The 21,838-nt window shown below is 36.0% G+C and overlaps 1 protein-coding gene across 11 annotated transcripts in view; it reads left to right on the top strand.

The window, feature by feature from the left end:
* The window catches only part of L3MBTL4 (L3MBTL histone methyl-lysine binding protein 4), a 483,848-nt gene that overhangs the window by 136,931 nt on the left and 325,079 nt on the right, over positions 1 to 21,838 (top strand). For 6 of the 11 annotated variants that reach the window (XM_020974982.2, XM_078153502.1, XM_020974985.2 and 3 more), the window contains 2 exons: positions 5,139 to 5,204; positions 21,707 to 21,775. The exons of 3 other annotated variants lie outside the window; for them this stretch is intronic. In XM_020974982.2, coding sequence (XP_020830641.1) covers positions 5,139 to 5,204; positions 21,707 to 21,775 — 135 coding nt within the window. The remainder of the gene's footprint in view (positions 1 to 5,138; positions 5,205 to 21,706; positions 21,776 to 21,838) is intronic. 2 more of the 11 variants (XM_078153506.1, XM_020974984.2) reach the window with 2 other exon arrangements.

The raw sequence follows: 21,838 nt of genomic DNA, 5'->3' as shown, positions 1-21,838 counted from the left end.
GCCCTCACACACCAGTATACCATTCTTTCTGGTCTGCCTACTTCACTCTGCATCAATTCATGTAAACTTTGGTTACAAAGAGACAGAAGGCAGACCCTACTCTCAAGGAATTCACAACCAAATGCGGGAGATAATATACAAATAATTATGTATTTTATTAATTTACATTTTTCAGTTCTAATGAGTTAGAATAATTTTTATAAGGTTTTTTATTGCAATTGTTTTGAAAACTGTCTATATCCTGTTTAAATGAGATAATTTTTGTAAAGCACTTAGCATAATGCCTACCATATTGTAGGTACTCAATAAACACTTATTTCCTTCCTTTCTCTTCCTCCTTCTACCACTTTGACCATACCTATACACATACTTACACACATGGAGATCTTTATGAGTCAGATTCTCCCATTGACTCAAGTAACTTTGGAAGTCATAGTAAGCCTTTTAAGCCATGAGAAGGCATAGTATTTTGAAGCAATAGTTTGCTAAATTTTGAAGAGAACATAAATGCATTTTCCCAACTGCCTAACTTATTTCTAAGGATTAGTTTTAAATGCTGACTTTGAAAATGGGGCTCACTAAATGCCTTTTTTAAGCCTTCCAAGAAGGCCCTTTGAATATGATCCTCTGAGTCTTTTGTCAGAGTTCTTAGCTGACTTTCTGGGTAATGACAATCACAAATTTTTGGAAAATAAATGTCTATCAGAGTTGGGACAGAGTGTTTGTGTACCCTAGGCAGAGTTTCAAAATTGTTACCCCTGTGTGTTACTGTCTACCAGCTGCTGAATTCTTCAGTGAAACATGTGACTTGATGGGTTACAAAATATGTGTCATCAAGAGTTGAATTTTCCAGCTTTTATGTGCGTTTGCAAAAAAGGTTGTTAAAAAGCTTGCCTTATGTCCATGGACATGTTTGCCCTACTTGGTTTCCTCACTATTTGAGGAAAGCTAGTTGGAACTTTACGTGTTCACTCTAGTCCCAGCTGACAGTGGACTGTGTCTGCATTGTTCTCTTTGAGATGCCTTTTTATCCTAGTTAATATCTTAGCTAGAGAAGGATATTAAAGTCCACAAAGGCAAAACCAATATGATTCTTTTTACATTGATTTCCTTTTTTTTTTCTAATATTCACAAATAGTGTTTCAATGAACCATTACATGCTTAAATACTGACAATGTATCATTTTCACAGCCTTAGTCTTAGAATCCATTTTGTGAGATCACCTATATAAGGGAGACCTTCTCCTCCCCCCTTACAAGAAGTCTCTTTTGTAACTAAACTGTAGTGAATTTAATATTCTTTAGTGAAAAGTATTAGAGGCAGCTAGATAACGCAGTGGGTAGAGTGTTGGGCCTGAAGTCAGGAAGACTTAGTTCCTTACTTCAAATCCGGACTCAGACCCTTACTAGCTGTGCAACTCTTTGCCTCAGTTTCCTCATCTATAAAATGAGCTGGAGAAGGAAATAGCAAAACACTCCAGTGTCTTTGCCAAGAAAACCCCAAATGGGGTCATGAAGATTTCAGACATGACTGTAAAAATAACTGAACAACAACAAAATTAGAGTGAAGGTCCAGTGTATTCTCATATCATTTGTTTTAATTTTCATGTGAATTTTAAAACTTTAATACTCTCTTACTTTGAAATCAACTAGTGTTGCCATACTTTTTATTTCAGTTCTCCAGCCATCCTAGGAATATATTTCATTAAGTAAGATGAAAGAAATGAAAAACAAAACAAAGCCAAAAACAACAACAACAAAAAAACCAAACCAAAACAATGATGATATTTTAATGGTGTCTAAATGTAGAGGTTATCAGTGCATAAAAATGTGTGAAGCAGGACTATGGATTATGAGTGTTATCTTGTTATTCATTTTCCTCTAAGGTACTACTGTGATGCCCATCATCATGTGGAGGTTTTTCCTGAGTTTATCCAAGGGCTGTTTTAGTAGGATGAAAATTATAGCAGGAATTCTTAATCTTTTTTGTGTTATCTTTTTGTCAGTCTGGAAGCCAAAAGATTTCACCTCAGAATTGTGTTTTCAAACTTATAAAATACAGTATGTAAGAGTACAAGGAAAATCAATTATATTGAAATACAATTACCAAAATATTCAAAAAACAAATTCCCAGACCTACAGTTAACAAACCTTTTCTATAGTTCTGCCAAACTGGACAGGAATTGAATACGGGGCAAGCTATAAATTATGTATCTCTTGTCTAAAGACAAAAAGTTACTATCCTAAAGTTGGCATTGATTATTATTGATTATTTTTGGCCATTGCAGTCCATGTAATGGATAAAAATATAAAATGACTCATATTGCAATTCTTTAGTGATAGGGAGACAAAAGGATGAAAGAGGCTGCTAAAGAGTCATGTGGTTCTTATATTGTAATGTGAATTTAGCTTTTGGTTTCTTGGTCCAGTGATGAGAAAATTGAAATACTACTGGCAGAACTGAACCTTATTTATACTGATATTGTCATTATAAATGAAACCAAAAGACGCAATGCAGTGGAAGGATGGTTATGGCACTCTCCTTGGAGTGATGAGTCAAGGAGCTAGCAGAATTGGTATCATAGTGTAGCCAGATTTAACAAGAAATATGTTTCATGGTAGTTCTGGGGATCTAGAATCCTGCTAAATATAGAGAAAACTTCCTAAATAAGACATACCAAAAGATTAAATTGACTGCCTTTGGGAGGTATTGAGTTTTAACTGCATACCAAGAAAGGTATGTAGTTTGTGTAAAGTTAGAACAGATGTCCTTTGAGATACTTTCCGTCTTTGGGATTTAATGATGCTAAGACCCTACTGATAGTCATTTTTTTTTTTGATGAGGCAGTTGAGGTTAAGTGACTTGTCCAAGGTCACACAGCTAGTAAGTGTCAAGTGTTTGGTCTGAGGCCGGATTTGAATTCAGGTCTTCCTGACTCCAAGGCCAGAGCTCTATCCACTGCACCACCTAGCTGCCCCTGATAGTCATTCTTAAATAGGGTGAATAGAAATGATCTTAGAGTTTAGAGATCTTCTAGGCCAGTCTCCTTATAGTATTAGCTGTGAGAGTCATCCAGGTGGTACAGAAGATAAAACCTTGGACTTGGGAGTCAGAAGATCTGAGTTCGAATGGGTTCCCAGATTTTTGCTAGCTACGTGACCTCGGGCAAGTCACTTAACCTTTCTCAGCCTCCGTTTCCTCATCTGTATAATAATAGCACACGTTTAAGTTTAATCATCAGTATTCATATTTTCTCCACCACTTTCTTTAAGCTTTGACAATCAGCAAAGCAGTAAATCAAGTCCTGGTTTGTAGCAGTTTCCTATTTCCAAGGTGTGAAAACCTACACTAAAAATTTAACAGTCATCTCCCTTGAGCCAGCGTAAGCTAGTTCCAGCACACCCCTGTTCCAATCCATGTATTGACATCATTAAAAGCTCCTTAGAAGATGTCACCACAGAAATGGTTCTTTGATATACTCCATCAGGCAGCTTATAAAAGAGGGAGATGTATGCTTATTAAAAGTATTTACCACTGTGATGGAACAGATCCAGGTGGAGGAAGATTCTTGGTGGATGGTGAGGTCCTCCAGATACTACTGTTTGGGGATGGCATTGTTTTGACCATATCAAATCCTAAGAAGAGTCTCTTGGAAAAAATCTGTAGTAGCTCAAATGAGTTTCACCCATCCGTCCACAGAAGAAAGACCAAATGGATGAAAAATGTTTATTGCTCTTCTATCGAGGTGCATTTGAATGGATACCCTAGAGAGCTTGTATCATAGCATATGTCTCTGGGACAAACAATGCCAAAGAACAGTGAGCTGGGCCAGAATTCCAAAGAAGAGCAAGCTGGACTACTTTAGGGAAATTGCACGGCTCCTTTATTTACCCAGTGTTTTCTATAGCAGTAAAGGCCCTTAGTTTCAGTACTAACATTTTACTTTTGTTTTCATATACAGAGGGTGTTGGTAAAGTGCATTTTGGGTGTGAGGAGGTTGCAATATATAGTTGTTGAATTAATCTGAACAACAGGAACGGATGTTGTCATCAAGGAATTATATGACAGGAAGAGAAGATGGACTGATCATGTTGCTAGTTACAAGGCTAGATTTCTTCACTGGCCCTTGTGAGATGTCACGAGAAAGTGAAGAAGGCTTCCCTCATCTTGGGTAGAACCATTGTGATAAACTTTAGGGAGGACGTGGAAGAGAGTCACATAGGACAGACTTGGGTCAGTTATGACATGAATAGATGACAGGAACTTCTGAATTGATGACGGTACAGAGCCATTTGAGTATTTGCAGATGACTCCAAGCTCCATTTATTTCACGCTGGATTGATGGCATAGAAAGGCAAGTCTTCTAAATGCTGAATGGCTTTCAGAATTCAACCTATGCCTTTATTTGTGTCCCAGCTTACATTATTACCAGGAAGAGCTAAAAGTTTGGGGTTTTAAAGGATTTTGTCTTGTGCGAAGTCTAGGCTGGTTGGCTCAGTTAAGAGTCTCCATAGGTAGGATGTGATTTGTCTGTTTTGGTTTGTCTCCATGCTCTTTATGATGGATTTGGAGACTTGGCTTCTGTTTGCATAAAGAAATAGCAAAAGGTTCCTTAGTAACATTTATTATTTATTCTAATGAGTTTCCTTTAAGTGAAGTAGGTCTGGAATTGTGTTCGTATGTAGCTTTCCTAATGTTTAAGGAAGAAGTTATTTTTCCTTTAGGAGCAGCCAGATATGAACTTTTAATCTTTAAAATTCATTTGGTTTTTAATAGTTTTCTTTTCTTGAAAAGCTGAAAGGAGCACAATATATTTTTCCTCAAAACTTCCAGATAGTCACCCTGGGATATGTACAAAATAATTTTGTGGGAGAGCATTTTGAATAAAAAGAGAATTATTATTGAGGCCTAGTTTGGGCCTTATCTTTATGTTCTTGGAGGTAGGCTGATGATAATAACTTGGGATGGGTCAAGGAGAAGGCAAAGTTCCTGCTTTAGAATGCTAGGAGGACCTTTAGAAAAAAATCTGAACACTTATTTGTTGAATGAGTTTGTTTTTTAAAAGATAATTTTATTGATATATTTTGGTTTTCCATCACTTATATTTTCTGATTTATGACTTCCTCAAACCTTTTCAGGGTTAAAGAATGAAGAAGAGGAGGAAGAAAAGAATTCCATGAAATTCACCAACATGTCAAAAGAACGTACGCAGGATTCCCTATCTATACTCTGGGGGGCAGGGGAGGATGCTTAGATGGAAGGTGGTGGTGATAGAGTCAATTTACTTTAAAAACAAAGCAAAAACTATAAAAATGTATTGTAAAACAGTTTCTTGGTATAAAGTTGACTTAATTCATGTCAGGTCATTCCAGATTAATAACCAAATCATGTGAGATGCATGAAAATCTCTTTTGCCCAGAGAAGACATTATATATAATAATCTTTCTTGATAGCTTATTAAAGTGTATCCCTGTTCTTTCTACCTTGAAGATCATCATTGCGTGTAACCCAATTATTTTATGATACAGGCAGTCTTTCTTTTCTAAAGGGAAAACCCAACAATTAATTACTCACTTTTCACTACAGCTCTTTATATTGTACTTCAATCAGCAAACATGTATTAAGTGCTTACTATGTGCCAGGCACTGTGCTAAGTACCAGGGATGCAAAAGGTAACAAAGAGAAGTCCCTGCACTCAAGGAGCTTGCAATCCAATAGGGCAGGCAACATTCAGATACATATAATCATAGCAAGCTATATACAGGATAAATAGGAAATGATTAATAGAGGACAGGCATTGGAATTAAGAGCAATTGGGGAAAGGGTAGTATCTTAGTTGGGACTTAAAGGAAGTTTGGGAAAGCCCTTAAAGTATTCCCTCTTTCAGTATGTTTGTTTGTTTTTTACCAGAGCAAATCAGTTTGAGTTGCAGTTGTTTGATTTTCTTGAAGGTATTTTTCTCACCCTCTTGAATCATATAGAACAGAGTTGTCAAACTGGTGGCCTGGAGGAGCCACAATTCCTGAGTACAGTCCTGAAACCGATAAAAATGTAATGGGGTAATGTTGAACAAAATAAATACTGCTTCTGACACTTACTAGCTGTGTGATGGAGGCAAGTCACCTAACTTCCTAGTGCTAACTTTCTTCCTGTTAAGATGTATATGAAGTGATGCAAAGTGAAGTGAGCAAAACCAGGAGAGCATCATACACAGTAACAGCTATATTGTATTGTGTGATGAAGAATTGTGAATGATTTTGCTATTCTCAACAACAGAATGATCTGAGACAATCCCAAAGGACTGATGATGAAGCTTGCTATCTGCCTCCTGAGAAAGAGCTGATATTTTTTGAATACAGACTAACGCATTCTATTTTTCATTTTGTTTCTTTCATTCTTTGTCTTGTACAAAATGACATATAAATGTTTTATATGATTGAACATGTATAACCTATATCTGATTGCTTACCATTTCAGGGGGTAAGGAGGGATAGAATTTTGAACTCATAAGTTTTTTTAAAATGTTAAAAAATTGTTTTAACATGTAATTGGGGAAAACATATATAAATAAATAAATATACACACACACATATACGCACATATATATATACACACATATACATACACACATATATATAAAAATGAGGTAATGGTACCTGTATTGTCTACCCAATACCCAGTGTCTACTCAAATGAGATGAGGAATGTAAAGTGCTTTATAAACTTTAAATGTAATGATTATTATTAAATAGAAAGAAATATCTTTTAATTCTACCATGATATGTAGTATTTCAAACTACCAATAAATATTTTTGCAATAATTTTCATTACAAAATCAATTAGTTGGATATTTAAAAGACCTAAATGAGGTTTTCTAACTTTTCATTTTTTTTTCTGTTAATTTTCTGGGTTTTTTTGGTTTCATTTAGCTTGGCTCAGCTGACCTTTTCTGGCCTTTGAGGCCAGGGTGAAAGAAAGACTTATTAACCCAATTAACTGTGAGGAACCAAAATGTACAATTTTAAAAAAAGTGAGGGTACAGTGAATTTAAGACTTTATTAATTCTTACACTAATGAGTAGAATGCCTGTGGTCTTATATCCTTTTAATTTTCTCTCAAATTGGTAAGTTCTGAAAAGGACGCAGTTAGAATGTGTCATGTTTAAAATGTGAATATGCACAAATGCTTCTGGGGTTGTTTGTGAGGATCAGATGAGATAATGGTTGTGAAGTTCCTAGCACCGTATACATAGTAAATACTATGTAAGTATCAGTTTCATATCTATATAAATGCCACCATGATGTGCCTTCATTTTGTGTTTAACTTGTCAGATGAAAAAAACATCTTTTCCCAAGCATGTTCAGCATAGGAATTCCATGGAAGAAGAAATGTTTAACTATGTGTGACCTATTAACTTTTATTAAGTGTGTGTATGGAGTGCTATAATAGGTCATTTGGACTTAAGTAGGAAGAACTAGCCCCTTGCTTCAAGGAATTTACATCCTATTTGGAGGGTGGGAAGTCATCTACACAGTAGAGTAAATACCAATTAGCTAAATTGAAGTAAAAGTAAATTAATTAAAAAATTAAATTAAGTAAAATTAATTAAAAATTAAAGTAAAATTAAGTAAATGCCAATTTCTGGGGGGGGGGGTTTGAGGACAGCAGCAACTGAGAGGATCAGAATGACAATAATGATAATGGCTACCATTTGTATAGTGCTTTTTATGTGCCAGGCACTGTAAGTGTTTTACAATTTGTTACCTCATTTGATTCTCACAACAACCCTGGAAGATAGGTGTTATTATTATCCTCATTTTACAAAGGAGGAAACTGAGGCAATCAGAGATTAGTTGATTTGCCGTGGTCACACAGCTGGTAAGAGTCTGAGGTCAAATTTGAACTGGTATCTTCTTGACTTTAGGCCCAATGCTCTGTGTTATCTTGCTTTCCTGAATAGGTCTTGTGTGTAGGCTATACCTGAGCTGAGCCTTGAAGGAATCTAAGGGAAGAATTGCCCTTCAGGCATTTGGGACAATATATGCCAACAGTGACATAAGCCTTCCTTATAACAGGTGGTTTTAAGTGATCTTCTCATCTTGTTTACCATCCTCCAGACACAACTCCCTTTGATAAAATCACATCTCTGTAGGATTATGAAAATCTGATTGGCTCAGATATGCTCTTCACCAGTGTAGGAGTCAATGTCTCTGTTCCTTCTCATCCTGGACAATTCTAATTTATGTCCCAGGAATGGTTGAAGAGAACCCACTTCTGTCTAAGTTCCCAAGTAGATTCATCAGGCGATCCTAATTCTCTGGGCAACCAAGGTTAAGGGGACTTTTGTTTCCATGAACTGAGAGTCCAAGCAGGTCAGTACTTGATCCATATCCTGAGTAACTTCTGAGTGTACCATCCCCTACCATTTTGGAATGATGTTATATAGAGACAGCTGCCTCTGTGCTTGAGTTTAGACCAGTGTGACAGTTCCCAAATGCTTTATTTATTATCTGATATTGCTGGGGTCTCAAAACTGCAAGATATCCTGAGCATCATTTTGCCAGATATAGAGAACAATTGTGTGTGTGTGTGTAATTGGGGCTGGGGATGCTCTTATGTGTATCTTCCATATGGAATAAATCCATTGTAAATCTTGGTGTTTTGGGTGGGAGAAGTACCAGTGCTTCTGGCCCCTCTGAACTGAGGAGTCCGTGCTTATTTTGTGTGCTGGGTTTCTTCTGGGTGTCTCTTCTCGGCTGTCTTTGGATGATTCTGCAGGTCTGCTGACCGTTGTTAATTTGAGGGATCTGATTATTTACAGATGTGTTGACCACCTGCTGCTTCTGTCCACCACTGGTACCTCTCAGAGCTGGGGAATTTCCCCCTTAGATCGTGTGGTTGTGTGGCTTGTCCTTTGTTCTTGAAGTGGACTGTGGGCATCAGGGAGAGGATGACATGACTTGGAGTCACATATCACAGTCTTGACGAATTTGAATGCATATGTAGGAGAAGTCTTAAAGAACAACCTTCAAAGTTCTGTTTTGTTATACAGTCAAAAGCTTTTTAAAACATCAAAATGGAGTGAAATCCTCTTTACATTAGTTGAACGATTGCAAACATGCACTCTGCTTAGGAAAATAGTTTTGAAAGACTGTTTCCTTTTAATATTTCTATTATTGATAGTTTCAGTGAATGGACAATTTCTATCAAAATTTTAAAGAGATGAGGAAGGCAGAAGTTCTATTGCCAGGTCATCCATCTGCCTTCCTTGTCTTGCGGACTCTCCCTCCCTTTTTTTATTTGGAGGAGAGTTAGGGGAAATTAAAGAGCAGCTGGGTGGCACGATGGATAGAGGACTAGGTCCTAGAGTCAGGAAGACCTGAGCTAAAATCTGGCCTCAGATTTCCAGAGAAATAACTGGTGGAGCCTGAATGCAGATCAAACATACTTTTTCTTTACTTCCTTTATTCTTGGGTTTTTGGGGGGTTTTTTGTCTGTGTTTTCTTTCATAGCATGACTTACATGGAAATGTGTTTTGCATGACCACATGTATATAACCGATGTCAAGTTGCTTGCCTTCTCAATGGGGAGGGGAGAGAGAGAAAGAGAGAGAGAGAGAATTTGGAACTCAAAATCTGAAAAGAATGTTAAAATTGTTTCTATGTATAATTGGGAAAAATGAAACATTAACATAAATCTGACCTCGGACCCTTAACTAATTGTGTGACCCTGGGAAGGTCACTTCACTTCTGCTTTCCTTAATTTTCTTATCTGTAAAGTCTGAAAAGCAGCTACCTTTCAAAGTTGTGAGGACCACATGAGATAATGATGTAAAGGGATTAGCACAGAGCCTGACATTCTATAAAAAAGGGGAAATATTATTAACTTAATCTCTGCCTCAATTTCCTCAGTAATAAAATGGGGATAATAATAGCATCTACAAGGACTGTTACAAGGATCAAATAAGTTAATATGTGTAAAGTGCTTTGCAAACCCTAAAGCATTTTGTAAGTGTTGCTATGATTCTTATACCAGGTTCAGTGATCCTCTTCTGTAGCGTTTTGCAAAATGACTCTGTTCTTTCAACTTAACATTGCCCTTGGCTGCTGCCTTTCCTGAAGAGCTGTGACTGGCTTTTAGTACTCTTGTTTATTGATTGTTCTGCACTGGGAAACTTTCCAGCTTAATGGCTTTGTTTTGTCATTCTTATTTTTGTTTGTTGACTGACTGATTAATTAGCTGACTGACAGTCTAATAAAGGAGTGACCTGGGAGAAACAATTTAAGGAACTTTGTCTCTTTGACCGAGGTTCAAAGTCTGCTTCTGATGCTTATTAGTACCCGGTGGGACCTTAGGCAGCCTCCAGGTGTCAGTTTTCTACTTTGTAAAATGAGGGGGTTTGATTAAGTGGTCTCTTAAGGTTCTTTTCCGCTCTAAATCTGTGACCTTGTGTTCTTATGACCCCAGGATCACAAATGCATGTCTTAGAAGGTTCTGTGTGATGAGAGCAAAGGGGAGAACTAGCTGCTTTAAGAAAGTTGGAGGGAGATCGCGCTTTGAGCTGGAGGCTCAGGAAGAGACAACACCCGAGCTAGGAGAGAAGGATTTCGAAATGAAGAGTAAAATGTGGAGAGTAAAATTTGGCATAGGGGCATCTTGATTATATTAATGGAAGAAGGAGCAAGCAGGAAAGTATCCCAAATAAGCTCATGGTTTAGTTTTTTGGACATGTAGAATTTTTTTCCTCTTTTTGGTGAGGCAATTGGGGTTAAGTGACTTGCCCAGGGTCACACAGCTAGTAAGTGTCAAGTGAACTCAGGTCTTCCTGATTCCAAAGCTGGAGCTCTATCCACTGCGCCACCTAGCTGCTTGGCATCTAGATTGGGAAAGGAAGTATAGTTAGTTATGCAAGGCTGAAAATGGAGGTCAGAGAAAGCTGTAGAGGGCTTTGGAATCCAGGCTATGGAGTCTGTATTTCATCCTAAATGGAAGGGTTAACCTCTTTTTTCAGGTCTGTAGACCAAAGGGGTCAAACATGTGGCCCATAACTCCTGAGTGCAGCCTAAGGCAGATTAAAATGTAGCTCCTATACATTAATTAATTAACTAATTAATCAGTCAAATTAATTGACAATTAATGTTTTGATGTACTAATAAAGAAAAAATACAAATGTGTGATTTTCCAAGTCGGTATATGCTTGCAGGGATCTTTATATACAGTGTAGTAGCCCCATTTCTATTTGAATTTGACACTACTGTTACTTCTGCAGACCATAGTCCATTCATGTCTTCCTAATCTGTCTTTTCCATTTCTTCTCAAAAATCTTTCCCAAGCATTTCCATATAACTTGCATCAGGCTTTCTCATTCTTTGGACGTTGCAGAGATGCCAGCGGAGCTTTTAGGCTGTTCATTGTTTTCAGTAAATGACTGGGATGTCTGTCATAAATTTCTCTAAAAATTGCTGTTGTTGAGGAGTCGTTTCGGTTGTGTCCAGCTCTTCCTGACCCCGTTTGGGGTTTTCTTGGCAAAGATACTGGAGTGGTTGGCAATTTCCTTCCAGCTCGTTTTACAGATGAGGAAATTGAGGCAAATGGGTAAGTTACTTGCCTAGACTCACACATCTAGTAAGTGTCACAGGCTGGATTTGAACTCAGGTATTCTTGACTCCACGCCAGGCACTCTATCCACTGTGCTGCCGAACTGCCCCAAACTTTCTCTTAGTAATACTCTTTGTACCACATTTCTTCTGTTATTTCTCAGGTGTTGTAAGCTGCTTAGCATGCAGCTCTCTATTGTCTTTTGGGTGATCTTCAACTTCATTTCTTTTGAGGCTGCAGTATAATACATGACTTGAAGTTCTATGATATCACTAGAAAAATAGTGGTATGAATATGAAATTTTTGAGTAGGAGAGTAAAATGTTTTTTGTATTAGTAAGATTATTTTGGCAGCTAGATAAACAAAGATTCAGTTTTGAAAACCAATATTGTTGTAGTGTTCTGTGACTGAGTCATGAAATACTGTGATTTCCAAAGAATTGAAAAGGGAAGTCACCCAAAGTTCAGCAGAGAAGGAAAAGTGGATGTGAATAGGTAGTAACATGTTACAAACAAGGAAATTATGAAGAAGAACCCAAAGAAATGTCTCCTCAAGAAAAGAGAAAATAACATAGTTGCAAGGTGGAGCACAAGGCATAATAGACAGACAGCTCGATATTCCCCTGGCATATTTATGGTGTTGAGAGAAATCAAGAAAAGCCCCCTCCATGTTGAGTGGACCCTAGTGGCATATTAACAGCAGGACATGGGCAAGAATTTTACAGGATTGGACAGGCATGGATAAATTCTTAGAGGAAATAGCCACATCAGTGAAATTCAGAAGAAAAGATGAGAGTACTAATGAGAATAGGAGTGCGAAAGATCATCCAGGTATTTTACTCTGAGTAACTGGGTTGTGTGATGATACTTTCAACAACAAAATTGAGATGTTAGGAGGAGAGGCAGGTTTGGGGTGGCAAATGAATTTAAATTTTTATTTTGAGTTGGAGGTACTGTTAGGTCATTCAGCTTGAAATATTCATTAGGTAGTTGGAGATGTGTGAAGCAGTTTGGAAAGGATTTGTAAATTGGGGAGTCATCTGCCTAAAAATGATAATTGAAGCTATGGGAATGGATGAAATCAATAAGACAGGCAAGTATTGACAGCCTTGGATGGAAGGCCAAAGCAGCTTTGAAGGATTCCTGATATTAATTGTGTTTTGGGGAATAAAATGTTCTCCATATGTTATATTTTCTTCATGAATATAGCCATGATTTAAAAGTCTGAGGCTTCTTAGGTAAGCCTTTGGTCTCCTTTATTTCTTGATCCTGAGCCTTAGTTTTCACTAAGCTATGTGGTTCTCCAGGCTAAAAATCCCAATCTGGTTCATCCTAACCAGTATCCAGTTCCATTTTTTCCAGTTATTCTTCATCAAATTATGAGAGGCTGCATAATAAAGTGGAAAAAAACACTGAATTTGGAAGACAGTGATGCTGCCAAGAGCATCGTAAATTGTATGAGATTTTTTTCTCATTTTTTCAGAGAAGAGATTGGCACTGAGAGAGAGGTTAATTGTTCAAGGTCTCATGACTAGTAGGTGGAAATCAAACTTAAGCCCCTTTATATACACCCCACTTCTTGAAAGAGCTCTTTGATGGCTATAAGGAGCTGTAAACTTTTCTTGCACCTAATTTTTACTGTTTGAGGTTGGTTCTACATTCCTTTCCACCCATTCTACTTATCTCAAAAAGATAATTGTGAAAATGAATTGATGCTGGTAAAAGTAGTGTATATCCCTAGACTCTAATGCTGTCCAAATGTGAAATCATTCAATAATTTCTCAGTGGCTCTTTCAAGATGTTAATTTCAAAGCAGAAACATGCCTATACATAAATACAGAGTTATGGCTCAGTATATTTCAAGATTGTTATTATTATGATAATTTCTCATATGTGTTGGTAAATAAACTTATAATAAATTAACTTAGTATAAATAAACTTATGGTTGAAACTACTTATGGAAGATAACATTACAAGCTCTGCACTAATGCGTTTGGGCCAAAGATCTGGCTTTTAGTGTTGTCAGTATGTGATATATTAGCATTATCTGTATGTGATCACCTTAATGAGAATCACCTCAAAACATTAGAAATCTCTGTTAGATGCACGTTCAATCTCTCAGTTGCTACATCTGTTTCAGAGAGTGAATTCTAATTATGATCAACTTGTTATTTTTGGATTATCTTTTAAATTACTATTATTACTTAGTAGAAGCAGGGGATTTGAGTGTTTATTGAGAAATTTATCAAAATAACATGAGCAGTGGTTCTTGGGTGATGGTGAGGGCTCTAATTTTGCAGATTATTATTTCTGATATTAACTGTTTCATTGCCAGTGAGGTGCTAAATTAGAAAATTGTGGCTTGCTTGCTATAAATGGGAGCTATTCTATCCCTGTTGCTAAGGGAACAGTACCATTACTGATTTACTCTAGTATATTGTTTTAACTGCTTTGGTCATTAGTTATAACAGTTCCTGGAATGTCTTGGCATTTAAAAACTTTATAATTCAGGTCAGTACTAATAGGGTCTCAGACTCACAAAGAGTTCCATTCAAAAGCAATTAGATTCAACAAGCTCTTATCTCTGTGTGTACAAGGCATGAGGCTAGGTGCAGTGATAGTCCAACAAGAGGAAATACCTGGATGGCTTACTTAATGGCGGTAGTTAACTGAAGAATTCAGCTTGTAATTCCTAATTTAATCGGACAGAATAGTTCTCTATAAATGTTTACTGAGATTGTTTTGGAAATTGGAGTTAATTTTTCTATAGAGGCAGCAGTGGGGGTTTGTAGAAAGGTCAGCTTTGGAGTCAGTAATTTCAGTTGAAGTTCTGTTTATTTAAAAAAAAAGATCTCTCTGTCTCTCACTGTTTACTTGGGGATTTTTATTGATATCTTTTGATTTTACATTGGCTGTTTCCCTTCTTCCCTCCCAGAGCCATTTCTTATAACAAAACTTTTTTAAAGAAAAAATAAAGAAGATGAGGAAGAGGAAAAACAGCAATACCAATAAATAAACTAAACAATTCTGACGTTATAGACAGTGTTCCACTCTGGTGGAACCTCTACCATAGCAAAGGAGTAGAGGAGGTATCTTCTTATATCTCTCTGCTTTGTTGTCAAGCTTGTTCCTTGTTTTTCAACATTTATTTTTTATTATTTTGCTTTTTACCCCCTTTCCATTTACCTAGTTGTAATCATTGTATATAATTATCCCTTCCGTATTGGTGGGGGTTAGGGGTGCAGTGCCTCCACAATCTGGAAAATCCATGTAAAATTTTTTGGTCCTCCCCTTCTCCCAGAAGAAGAAGTTTGAATTATTATGGTATTAAAAGATAAAATATGTCAATATTATGCAATTCTACACATATTTTATGCATTTCTAAGTTTCTAAACTTTTTCTGTGTCACCTGCTGGTCTTTGAATATCATCTGGGACTTCTGTAAAACTTTCAAACAATTCTCATTTAATTTCTTATGCCCACCCAAGCTGTATTGAAACCTAGATGGAGAAAGTCACGATGTGGAAGGGATGACTGTCTATGTTTCTTTTCCCGCTCAGATTACTTCACTTTGTATTAGGTCATGTGAGTCTTCCCATAAGGAGCATTAAAAGGCGAAAAAGGAATAAATCAAAAAATAAAAGTTTAGAAAAGACAGAAAGAGAAGAGAATTAATTGAAATAACAAAGGACTGAAATCCTTCTTAGAAAAAGGAACAGGCAAAAATGAAGGAAGTTAGAGAAGAGGGAAGGGAGAGAGGATTTTGAATTTCCCCCATAACTGAGAGCAAGAAAAGAAGGGGGAAAGGAAGACAGAAGGAATTCAATAAATTAAATAAAACTCCAAAAAACGGAGGAATGTTTGACAAATGGAAGAGTAATAGAAACCTCTAACTGGTAATTCTGAATGACCAAATTTCAGGTGAATCCAGAAAAACTAGAGTTAGAGTCATTTCACCAGAAAAAGAAACAAACAACAACAAAATTCACAATATAAACAGATAAATCACATTATGCTAAAAGGAGCCATAGATAATCAATATTAATGTCAAATCAAACTCATATATTCCAAATTGCGTAGTGTCAGTTTATAAAGGAAATGTAACTGAATTGAACACAAAGACATAAATTGTAATACAATAATAATGAGAGACTTTAATGTTTCTCTCTAATTTGGGGAAATCCAATAGAAAGATAAACAAAAGGGAAAATATAAAGTTGAACAAATTCCTGGAGAAATTAGAGCTAAAACTATAGCCTGCCTTCTGAATGAGGCCACTAAAGAATATAAATATATCTTGGCAACATACGGAACTTTTACAGAAATTGAACATGTATTAGGGCATAGAGGAATTGCAAATACACGTTAAGAAGTCAAAAATAGTAAACGTCCTTAATTGACCATAATAGAAAAATAATCCTTTCAGGAGACATTAACAAGAGACAGAGACCTAAAGGGAAAATTAATTAAATTCTAAATAATGAAAGGCTTGCAGGACAAATAATAAAAACAATTAATTATGTGAAAGACAAGGACTAAACAATCGGCTAAAACTAATGAGATTTAGCTAAAGCAGCCCTCAGAGGAAAAATGATATCTCCAAAAATATACATTTGCAAATTAGAAATGAAGATAATTGGTGAACAGAGTTTACATTTTAAAAAAATTGGGAATGTAATATACCCAAAATATGTAATAAAGAAAATCTCAAAAATTAGAGGAGAAATAGGTAAATTGGAAACTAAAATTGATTTAAAAACAACGAATTACTAGTTCTCTGATCCTTTGAAAAATAAAATTCATAAATGTTTAAACAAATCTGATTAACAAGGAGAAATTCAAATCAACAAAATAGTATAATTGAGAACTCACAACAAAATAGAAGAAATAAATATCAGAACCTACTAGGCAAAGTTAGATAGATGGATAAAGAGATTTACTAAGTGTTTATTATGTGGGAGGCATGGCAAAAAGTATTTTATAGTTTCATATAACACTTGAGTGAATCTTGGTAGATCCACTACCAAATATTTTATAGCTTTTTAAAGTTATTTTGAATGAAATTTTACTTTCTAGCACTACCTGCTGGTTTGTTTGTATTTTGGTTTTATATATAAAGAATTCTAATGATTTATGTGAATTTATCCTATGATCTGCCTCTTTGAAGTTATTATTTTAATTAATTTTTAGTTGGCTTTCTAGAGTTTTCTAAGAGTTGTCTGTAAAAAGTGATAAAAAGTAGGCACTTAATAAATGTTTGTTGACTTGACTCAATTCCTTATGTTGAACCAACCCAATATTCCTGGCATAAAACTAATCTGATCCTAGAATAAAATTTTTCTAATATGTTTTTGGCAGCTATTTGCTAATGTTTTATTTAACATTTTTTTCCATCACTGTTCATTAGGCATAGTGATATGCAGTTTTTTTCTCTCTGCTTTGTCTTTCTCTGTTTTAGGTATCAAGGCCATATTTATATCATAGAAAGAAATGGGAAGTGTGGCTTCTTTTATTTCTTTAGTGTTGGAACCAGTTTTTCCAATGTTGGATAGAATTCACTTGTAAATCCATCTAGTCTTGGAGTTTTGTTGTTTTTATTTCCTTTGGAAATTCATTAATGACTTGTTCAATTTCTTTTTCTTATATTGGATCTTTTGTCAATTTGGATTTTTTTTATGAATATTTGTCTATTTTGTCTAAATTATCAGGTTTTTATGGGCCTATAATTGATCATTTATTTCTTTTTAAATTGTTGTAAGTTCTCCTTTTTTTCTTCCATTTTAAAAATACAATTTGATTTTTTTTCCTCTCTTTTTAAAAATAGGGTTACCTGCCTGTTAATCTATTTTATTATTTTTTAAGCCTACGCCTTTATCATTTAGATGATCTTTGTTTTTAGTTTTATTAATCTTTAATTTTCATAATTTCTATTTCATTATTTAGTTGAATTTGATTAATTTTTTTTTAAATTGCATGCTCAATTCTTTAGTTTACTCTTTCTCTTATTTTTGAAAATATTTAGAGATATAAATTTCCTCTCAGAACTACTTTAGCTGCAGCTGATAAGTTTTGCTATGTTGTTTCCTTATTGTAGTATTCCTTGATGAAATTTTCTGTTTCTAAAATTTGTTTTTTTGGCACATCAATTCTTTAGAATTGTGGTTTGTTTTTATCCCCTAATTATGTTTGCATTATGTCTTAAAGTGTCCTTAATTGAATGTTTTTTAAAAAAAATAACAATAATCTGTAAATGATGTGTTGAGCATTTGTACTTTTCTTCATTTTTTTTGGTGATTTCCTTATGCCCCAGCACATGACCAAGTTTTGTAAAGCTGTTATATTAAAAAAAAAAAGTATATTTCTTTCTGTTCCCATTCAATTAATGCCAGAGATCAATCATCTCTCACCTCTTCTTCTGTGACTGTATTATAATTTTTCTTCTCCATTTATCAATGTAGACTTCACTTCCCCCCATAATAGTTTTTAAACCATCCTGATAATTCTTAAATTTTCTCTCAATCTATTTTCCAGGTTATTTGTTTTTGATATTATATTCCTTAATCTTTTTTTAAATTTTTGGGCTTCATGTTGATATTTCTTGTCAAATTATGTCTTTTTTTTTTTCCTGTCTGACCCATTTTAATTTTGGGGCGTTTGGTTTTAGAGTGAAGTTTTTCATCTTCTGAGGTGTCAGTTTCCCATTTTTTTGGTCATTCTTGCCTTTCTGAATCTTCCGTTCTGTATTTCTTGTTTGATTTCCTCAGGTATTACTGTGGTCTCTTTGGCAAGGCCATTTTTTTTTTTCTCCAAGGCTTTGTCAGAACTTGTTACAAGGTCTTTTTGTGGTTTATGCCTTGGGCATCTCTTACACCAAGTTATTTCTTCAAGGCATTCAGGGCTTTTTTCTTGGTTTGCATGTGGTTGGGGAGTAATGTGGTGGGGGTGGCTTGGGTTAAAGCTCCTCAACTGAATGGTGTGGGCAGGGCCTGCCTGTTACTCTGTATAGTGTGCCAGACTAGATCCCACCTTTAATAGCTTCATGGGCTACTCTAGAATTGAGCTCTTTCTGTGAGCTCCCTTTAGTCATAGGACCCCAGGACTTTTCCTTTGTAGGCTCTGCCTGGATTCCTCCTTCACAGCTGCTAGGCTCAGCGGATACTGTCCCTGTGCTGGGTTCCTGCTATAAGGTTCATGTAATATCCAGGCTGTATTTTTACCTAGAGCTTCCCCTTCCAAAGTTAGACTCAGACCGCTGGTGGATCCTCCCTTAAACTCCCTTGAGGTTGTTCTCTCTACTAGACTAGCCTGCGTTAACTGGTCTTAGGCCTCGTTTGGATTAGGCAAAGAGAAAACCCCAAAGTCACTAGGCTGGGCTTAGGTGCCTCTTAGGCAGCATACATAGGGAGTACTGAAAATTGTCCCCAAGGCTCCAGGGTCTTCCTGCATTGTGTCTTCTGTGCCACTTCTTTAATCTGCCCTGGCTTGTCTATCCCAAGATCTCTGTGGGACTCTGGTGGGTGGGTGGGCAATCTCAGTGGATTCCTAGGTGGAGTGGGAGAGTCTTGAGGTGATTTCTTTCTATCTCTTAATAGATGGAGTATTTGTGGAGAATATGAAATGCTTTTCGTCTTAACATGCCTCTGTCTTCTCACAACCAGCCTTTGTTGCATGTAGTTCATCTTTGTTCTAGGAATCTGTTAGCCCTGTATTTCATTTAAAAAATATATATATTTATTTATTTTTAGTTTTCAACATTCACTTTTATAAGATTTTGAGTTTTAAATGTTCTCTCCCTCCTTCCCCTCTGCCCTCCCCAAGACAGTGTGCAATCTGATATAGGCCATGCATGTATAATTATATTAAACATATTTCCACATTAGTCATGTTGCAGCCTTATATTTTAAACTGAGATCTACATCTCATTTTTAGACATCATCTTATCTACTTGTTTATTCCACAAATTAATTTTTCTCTTTTGCATGCATTACCTTCAGTGGGCAAAAATAAAGAAAACACACCTGTGCCCTTATGGTCTTCAGTTTCTTGCTCAAGAGTTCATAACTGTCAGCAGTACTACTTAATTTCCCTGTGGAGTTATATACTATGACCAAATGAATCACCAGAAGTGAATAATTGTCATCCATTTGCATAAGTCTTAGGAGGTTCTATGTTATGTTTTGGATTCATGCTTCAAGGAGGAGATGGATAAGGAGCAGTCCAACAAAAGGACATGTTAGATTGAGGAGTGTCATGAAAACCTAGAGAAGAAAGGTCCAGAAAAAGAGGATGATCAACTGTGTCAAATGCTTCAGAGAGGTCAAGAAGGATAAAGATTGAGGGGAAAATCCGTTAGATAGGACAGTTAACACGCCATTGGTGACTCTGGAGGGAGAAGTTTCAGTTTTTAACTCTAAAGAGCATTGATTTAGTTCTTATCTAGTAAAAGTGCTCTCCTGGGGTCAGACATCAGGGGTCTGAGATTTAATGTACCTTTCAAATCCCGAAATCTGTGTATAGTCACCTGTAGTGTAATATCCAGCTAGAGTTTTGAAAGGTCAGGAATTTATGAAGTTAGGATGTAATTTTGCAAACTTGAAGTAGTTTTTTTTTTATACATTGCTAAAGATCATGGGGAAAATAACCTTAAATAATATTTTGGTTAAATTATTCCTCTCTTGAGTCCCGAGAGGAAGGAGATTTCTGGTTTAGGCTGTGAGTCAGAGTTCTGACTGATAGAATAAGCCCAATTCATCATTCTGATGGATTATAGTAGTTCACAATTTAGCTTACATCTTAGAGAGAGGCAAGTAAATTTATAGTTAATCATTATATGAAGGGAATGTTGCTCAGCAGTTGTAAACTTGGATGATTTGCTCCATGTTTGGGATGGAGATAGTTACCTCACTGATTCTATTAAGACAAACTTACAGAGACCCTGGGGTCAGTGAATTTTAGGAAAAGAAACATAAGACTGCAAAGGAAAATGACTCCAAGTTAAGGCTGGGAAGGAGGGTTTTTGCTACAATAGCATTGCCAGCTCATTATGAAGTAAGGGGTTTAAGAGTTACCATAATTTCAATGACAGACTACTTAAAGAGTTCATTACATTGGAGTGATATCTTGATAATATGAGGGGAATTACTTCATTTGCAGTTGGCTGCCTAAGAAGAGGCATTATCCAACACAGCATGCTTAGATGTCAGGCAGCTAATGACAGTTATTTTACAAGAATTTAACTGAAATGAAGCTGTGCACAAGGCAACTTCAAAAATAAAGCTGAACTATTGAAAAAAAGGGACTACTGTGTGTCATAACTTTATATTGCTAGGTATTTAACAATGAGAATATGTTCATATAGCCTTCAAATTTTAATTTTATAGAAAAATTCCTTTTTATCTTATGTACTTTCCAGGCATTTAGTTTTCTATCTGTCAAGTGAGCAGGCTGGATTAAATAATCTCTGCCCTTTCCTGCCATGAGTTCTGAAAAAATTAGATCCTGAGAGTTATCCTTTCTTACGTTGAATAAAATTTTCACAATTATCTGTTATGTCGAATCTATTTGGAATGTTATCCATTTTAAAACAGAATACAAAGTTCTGTCTCTTCATTAAAAAAAAATAATATATTTGGTTTTTACCCTGCGCAAATTTCCTGCTATATCCCTTTCCCTTTCCTTTATCAGAGACATCCCTTTTAACAAGGTGCAGTGCAGCAAAACTAAAGTTGGAAATCAGTTTTTTAACAGCTGTTCACATTTGATCTAATGGGAATGGGGGCAAAGGCCCAGCTTAGAGGAGAGAAAAGGAGCTCTCTGGCTCTTGCTAGGCAGCCTCTTGCAAGCATGGGAGGAGACAGAGGCTTTGAGCACAGTAGCTCCCTCTGGTAGCTGGTTCTGTTCCAACTCTAGCAGCTGCATAAAGGGGCAAAGGTGGGTAGCATCTAGCTGTTTACATTTTTTTTTTTTTTGGGCAAGGGAGGAGGAGTTGAACAATGAGAATTTTGTCTTCAACAGGAGAAATGATTAAAATTGTGAATTGATAGCCATTGAAAAAAGAGTTTTTCAAATAAAAATCCCTGAGAGGTAAAAATATATTTTCTTATGTTATAGAAGGACAACTGGAACATGGGAAGGCTCTGAGTTACATAATTCCTTATGATGAATCCGAAAGAACTGCATGTAATTCTTCGGTTTTCTTTCTAGTTTGTTATCTCATTAATTAACTTATTTCAAAGGTTTCTA

Source organism: Phascolarctos cinereus, unplaced genomic scaffold (genome assembly GCF_003287225.1).
Source record: "Phascolarctos cinereus isolate Bilbo 61053 unplaced genomic scaffold, phaCin_HiC Scaffold_4;HRSCAF=312, whole genome shotgun sequence".
NCBI classification, from domain to species: domain Eukaryota; kingdom Metazoa; phylum Chordata; class Mammalia; order Diprotodontia; family Phascolarctidae; genus Phascolarctos; species Phascolarctos cinereus.
This window is presented reverse-complemented; position numbering and strand designations above follow the sequence as displayed.